This window comes from Hordeum vulgare, chromosome 7H, assembly GCF_904849725.1.
Source record: "Hordeum vulgare subsp. vulgare chromosome 7H, MorexV3_pseudomolecules_assembly, whole genome shotgun sequence".
NCBI lineage: Eukaryota > Viridiplantae > Streptophyta > Magnoliopsida > Poales > Poaceae > Hordeum > Hordeum vulgare.
In genome coordinates, this window is record NC_058524.1 from 562,797,982 (window position 1) to 562,804,552 (window position 6,571).

General features: G+C 47.9%; 1 protein-coding gene across 1 annotated transcript; it reads right to left on the bottom strand.

Annotated features, from left to right (window-relative positions):
* Positions 1 to 4,900: 4,900 nt before the first annotated feature.
* On the bottom strand, positions 4,901 to 6,160 carry LOC123408931 (transcription factor RAX1-like). Its single transcript, XM_045101956.1, has 2 exons — positions 5,912 to 6,160; positions 4,901 to 5,824 (listed from the first exon to the last, which is right to left on the bottom strand). Exons 1-2 carry the CDS (start codon positions 6,045 to 6,047, stop codon positions 5,178 to 5,180), a joined length of 783 nt encoding a protein of 260 aa, XP_044957891.1. The 5' UTR covers positions 6,048 to 6,160; the 3' UTR covers positions 4,901 to 5,177.
* Between the last annotated feature and the right edge of the window lie 411 nt (positions 6,161 to 6,571).

Sequence of the window (6,571 nt, forward strand, 5' to 3'; positions counted from 1 at the left end):
AGCACTAATTATAACAGGATATATCTCCTTTTCATCAAGATAGGCATACTTAAGAGTATCAGGCAACTATTTAAGCTCGAACACAGGATCACCCTTTGGTGGGGGTGGATCCCCAAGCAGTTCAACAGGCAAGTTATTATTAAGGATAGGATATTGTTCTAAGACAACTCTATCTATTTCATCCCTTTCATCCATATGCATATCATTTTCATGCTCAAGCAAGTATTGCTCTAAGGGATCAGTAGGAGGCACGACAATAGAGACTAAGGCAATAGTTTCACCCCTACTAGGTAACTCCTTTTCATGAGGTTGTCTACCAAACTTAGAGAAATTGAACTCATGTGACACACCTTCAAAGCCAACAGTGACAGTTTGCTTCTCACAATTAATATGAGCATTGACAGTATTGAGAAAAGGTGTGCCAAATATGCTGGGACAAAAGCTATCTTGTGCGGTAGCAAGAACGAGGAAATCAGCAGGATACTTCGTTTTACCACACAAGACTTCAACATCCCTAACAATTCCCACAGGGCAGATAGTGTCTCTATTGGCAAGCTGAATAGTGACATCAATAGGCTCTATCTCAACAGGTGCAATCTCATCTTTGATTTCATCATATAGGGATTGAGGTATTGCTCTAACACTAGCACCCACGTCACATAAACCATGGTAACAATGATCTCCTATCTTAACAGAAACAACATGCATGCCAACAAAAGGCCTATGTTTGTCTCTAACGTGAGGTTTAGCAATTCTAGCAGCATCTTCACAAAAGTGAATATTATGTCCCTCAACTTCTTCAGACAAAAGATCTTTGATAATAGCAATGCTAGGTTCAACTCTAATTTTCTCAGGGGGTGTAGGTGTTCTAATATAGCCTCTACGTATCACAGTTGAAGCTTTAGAGTGATCCTTTATCCTAACAGGGAAAGGTGGTTTCTCAATGTGAGCACTGGGTACCACATGATCATTATAGGCAATGAATTTCTCTTCAACTGGAGTGGGTTTAACTACATTGACTTCTAAAGGAGGATGAAATTTAAACCACTTCTCTTTGGGGAGATCAATATGAGCAGCAAAGGATTCACACAATGAAGCTACTATCTCAGAGTCAAGTCCATACTTAGCGCTAAAGTCACTAAAGGTATTTGTCTCAACAAAGGATTTAACGCAATCAAACGTGAAATTCATACCTGACTCCTTACCTTCTTCAAGCTCCCAACCTTCAGAGTTGCGTTTAATTCTCTCCAATAAATTCCATTTGAAGTCAATATCTCTCTTCATAAAAGAACCGGTGCAAGAAGTGTCAAGCATGGTGCGATCATCATGAGAAAGCCGAGCATAGAAGTTATGAATGATAATTTCTCTTGAGAGCTCATGATTGGGGCATGAATATAGCATTGATTTAAGCCTGCCCAAGCTTGAGCGATGCTTTCTCTGTCATGAGGCCAAAAATTGTAAATATAATTCCGATCACGATGTACTAAATGCATAGGATAAAACTTTTGATGAAATTCCAATTTCAACCAATTGTAGTCCCATGACCCAGTATCATCACATAGCCTATACCATGTCAACGCCTTATCCTTCAAAGATAAAGGAAAGACCTTCTTCTTGACCTCATCCTCGGGAACACCTGCAAGCTTAAATAAACCACAAACTTCATCTACATAGATTAGATGCAAGTGTGGATGTGATGTTCCATCTCCTGTAAAAGGATTAGCCAGCAGTTTCTCAAGCATACCCGAAGGAAATTCAAAGCAAATATTTTCAGTAGGTGCAGAAGGTTGAGGAGCAACTATTTGTGCTTCCGTTCGAGGTGAAGATACCCCAAACAAGCCCCTCAAAGGATTAGTATCCATAGTGACAAGTGACAATAAATTTCAGCACACTATATGAATGTTTCCTTACCAAGTTCCACTTACCAGAGGTGCTTCACTCCCCGGCAACGGCGCTAGAAAAGAGTCTTGATGACCCACAAGTATAGGGGATCAATCGTAGTCCTTTCGATAAGTAAGAGTGTTGAACCCAACGAGGAGCAGAAGGCTCTAACAAGTGGTTTTCAGCAAGGAAAAATCTGCACGCACTGAAATTGTCGGTAACAAGTGATTGTGTGGTGAGATGATTCGCAGCAAGCAACAAGTAACAAAAGTAGCAACGGTGCAACAGAGTGGCCCAATCCGTTTTGTAGCAAGGGACAAGCCTGGACAAAGTCTTATAGGAGGAAAAAACGCTCCCGAGGACACACGGGAATTTCTGTCATGCTAGTTTCATCATGTTCATATGATTCGCGTTCGTTACTTTGATACTTTGATATGTGGGTGGACCGGCGCTTGGGTACTGCCCTTACTTGGACAAGCATCCCACTTATGATTAACCCCTCTCGCAAGCATCCGCAACTACGCAAGAAGAATTAAGATAAAGTCTAACCATAGCATTAAACTAGTGGTCCAAATCAGCCCCTTAAGAAGCAACACATAAACTAGGGTTTAAGATTCTGTCACTCTAGCAACCCATCATCTACTTACTACTTCCCAATGCCTTCCTCTAGGCCCAAATAATGGTGAAGTGTTATGTAGTCGACGTTCACATAACACCACTAGAGGAAAAACAACATACAACATATCAAAATACCGAACGAATACCAAATTCACATGACTACTATTAGCATGACTTATCCCATGTCCTCAGGAACAAAAGTAACTACTCACAAAGCATAATCATAATCATGATCAGAGGGGCAATGAGTAGCATCAAGGATATGAACATAAACTCTTCCACAAAATAATCCAACTAGCATCAACTACAAAGAGTAATCAACACTACTAGCAACCTTACAAGTACCAATCGGAGTCGCGAGACGGAGATTGGTTACAAGAGATGAACTAGGGTTTGAAGATGAGATGGTGCTCATGAAGATGTTGATGGTGACGAGTCCCCTACGATGAGAGGAGTGTTGGTGATGACGATGGCGGCGATTTCCCCCTCCGGGAGGGAAGTTTCCCCGGCAGGATCGTCTTGCCGGAGCTCTAGATTGGTTTTGCTCAAGTTCCGCCTCGTGGTGGCGGCGAAACCACGAAAAAGCTCCTCCGTGATTTTTTCCTGGACGAAACCCTCCATATAGCAAACGAGGGGGGCAAGTGGGCCAGCAGGGTGCCCACAAGCCCCTCATGGCGCGACCTGGGGGGTGGCCGCGCCGTGCAGGCTTGTGGCCACCCCCTGGCGCCCCTCTGGCACTTCTTCGGCCCAGTATTTTTGATAAATCGGGAAAAAAATCCCCGTTGATTTTCACGGCGTTTGGAGTTGCGCAGAATAGGTATCTCAACTTTGCTCCACTTTCATGCCAGAATTTCAGTTGCCTGTATTCTCCCTCTTCATGTAAACCTTGCAAAATAAGAGAGAAAAGGCATAAGAATAGTACTGTGAAGTGAAATAACACCCAAAGAAGCGATAAATATCAACATGAAAACATGATGCACAATGGACGTATCAAGGGGCAGTTTCGATCCGGCGGGAGGGAGCAGCTGATGTGGAAGGAGCGGCGAGGCGATCAGAGTGGGCGGAGGAGATCGCGTCGGGCTCACGGTCGCGACTGATCCCGTCTCGATGCCGAGGGGTGCCGCGGGGTACCGCCCAACTAACGGCGACCCGAGGGTATGCTCCCATCCGGAAGGAACATGGGGAAGCACCACACCAACCGATGACCCAAGGGGAAGCGATGGCGTTCCGAGAACGAGGGGTTCACCCGGCGAGCGCCCCGGGCTAATGAACAACCTCCTAGGCATGGGCCGCCCCAACAGCAGGGCCAAGCCCCCAGCAGGGGTGCAACCACTGGCCACAGAGCCCACGGGCGTCTTCGGCACCGACCATGCCAGCGTAGGAGTGATGATCGTGGCGAAGGCCCTGACCGTGGCCACCGACCTAGCCACACAGGCCACAGCCGGCCCACGAGGGCGCGTCAGAGTCAGTGCATGAGAGACCACCGCCTCAGAGGCAGTGCCCGTGGCGCCCGACCTGTCCGCCGAGCCCGGCCCTTGGAGGAACGAAGCCGCAATACCACCGGCAGGGAGGAAGAGGCCGTTCAGCCTCTGCCCACCTGCCCAGTCACCGGCAATCCCGAGGCCACCCGGTCCGCCAAAAGGGTGACCACTAGAGCGTGGGCAGCTGCCGCGTCGAGTGCCATCGACTCGCTCATGGTAGCGGCTCCTAAAATAGTCATGGCGTCGAGTCAGGTCTTCATCATCGTCGGGCTCCAAGTCCACGGAAGGCACCGTCTTGTCCACCACATCCAGCATGTGGATGGTGAGGTGATGAATGAGGGAAGAGCCATTGCCCCTGAAGGCCGAATTTCGACTACTTTGTGGACTACTTCGTTGCACGCTTACATAGGCCTTTGTCAAATTACTTTTGCATCTAAGGTACTAGCCAGCTCATGAAAATCATCTGTTGCGTACCGTTGGCCGCATGAAAGGAAGAAGATGGAAGAACGAGGGATAAAGAAGAGGGCGACACATGCTTCCATGTGGGGTCTAATTCGTTTGAGGAGTTAAGTTTAAAAGTTTTTGTTAGGTTCTTATTTTTTTAACCCCTAAATTTTTAAAAAGTTCAGATTTGGGAAGATGTTTGAGGAGTTAGTTTTTTTAGGGTTCCTCCTTCCAAACCCAGCCGGCCATGCATACAACCGACTCCATCAGTTTACACTCAACAGCTACAAGCATTCATGTTAGTGTACTGTCAGTCCGCTGTATGTACATGTGGTGCCTACCGTAGCTGTACTACTATATTAGCCCATGCAAGGGAGGCAAACGTACCCTCTCCCTTGCATTTCCCATTGCCCATGCCCATGCATGTAACAATTACAAGCGTCTATTTAGTTCCCATGATTGATTGTTTAGGGTGATTAGATAAGCAAGAACATTTCGAATTACAAGTCTACAATCTACATTAGCTTATTACAGCACACAGCACCACCACCACCACATAAACTAGCTAGCTAGGGAGAGGTCATCTCAACTTATGAAACGAACACCAAAATAAATAAATAAATACAGTAGTAATCAATCTGCATCGGCCATGGCTTTCACATATATATGGGGCGACCGGGGGCACATGCATGCAAGGAAATTAGCATCAATGTGTACATGTGTCTTGCATGCATGCGTGGCTGATGCGATTAACTAATAAAGGAACCTAGTCCCTTCCTGGGTTGCTGCAGCACCGGCGCCGTCGCCGTAGAAGAAGAAGCCGCTCGGCGAAATCATCTCATGATGCTCATAGGTCATGATGTCATTCCCAAATGCTGCTGGTGGTGGTGACAGCAGGTTGTTGGTGTGCTCCTCCTGCTGCTGAAACTCCAAGCCACCAAACATGAGGCTCTCCTGCAGGCCAACAGCAGCAGCACTGGTGTTGTTGGACATGTCGACCGAGGAGCATGACGGCATGTACTGCTGCTGCTGGTCTCCTCCTCCGACTCCAAACATGAGGAGCTGGCCTAGAGATGCAGCAGAAGTAGGGCTAGTGTGGTGGTGGTGCTCGAGGGTGAATGGTGGCTCCGGTGGTCTGGAGCTGTACTGCTGGCCATGGGCGGCGGCGGCGATGAGCAGGTGCAGCTGCTTCTTCTTGAGCTTGGTGTTCCAGTAGTTCTTGACGTCGTTGTCGGTCCTCCCGGGGAGCTGCGCGGCGATGATGGACCACCTGCTGCCGATGGCGGCGAACAGGGCGCAGATTACCCTGTCCTCCTCGTCGGAGAAATCGCCGTGCTTGATGTTTGGCCGCAGGTAGTTGAGCCAACGCAGGCGGCAGCTCTTCCCGCACCTCTTCAGACCTGAATTATCCCCACGCCATCAGTGGACGTGCATGCGTTGCATGTACTGAAATGCAGATGGATGATAGCTAGGTGTGATGGACCTACCAGCTTTGGTGGGGAGCGCGATCCAGTTGCCGCCGGTGCCATGGGTGTGGATGTAGTCCTTGAGTTTCATGTCCTCCTCGGGCGACCATGGCCCCTTCTTGACGCTGCCCTTGTCACAGCACGGAGCTCGACCCATTTTCTGCCTCTTTCTTTCCTAGCTTCTTTCTTCTGCGAGCTCCTGCTACCTAGCCAGCTAGCTAGCTCTGGATGGGAGGAAATGGAGAGAGACAAGTTTAAGGGCACCTCGCTAGCTCAGCTTGGTTGGAGATATATAATGCGGCCGGCAAGCAAGTCAATGGCAGCTGCTAGTACGAAGGAGGATGGCTCTAAATTTGTCTAGTAATTTCTCTCACCAAGCTAGCTACATGTACTCACTCTCTCTCATGGCAATGGCAATGGCAGTGACAATGACACCCATGACCCATCTCTCCCTTGAACTGTCTGTCATCAATCATTTCATGTCTGTCATCAAGCAATGTCACACACGGACAGGGCTCAAACAACTAGGAAGGGGTAGTAGGCCAGCACACCTCAGCATGCATCATCCCCTCAACCTAGCTTGTACTTTTGGAGACCCTTCCTTTTTGGTGCATCATGTCCCTCACCTACACACATGCGCACTCTCTTTTACTATTACTAGTGTACTATTTCTTTTTCGAG

What these genes read in the sequence shown, in the direction of transcription:
- LOC123408931 (XM_045101956.1), bottom strand. Translation starts at nt 6,047, where the DNA reads ATGGGTCGAGCTCCGTGCTGTGACAAGGGCAGCGTCAAGAAGGGGCCA. An exon ending in CGCGCTCCCCACCAAAGCTG is followed by an intron (nt 5,825 to 5,911) that starts GTAGGTCCATCA and finishes GGGATAATTCAG; the next exon opens with GTCTGAAGAGGTGCGGGAAG.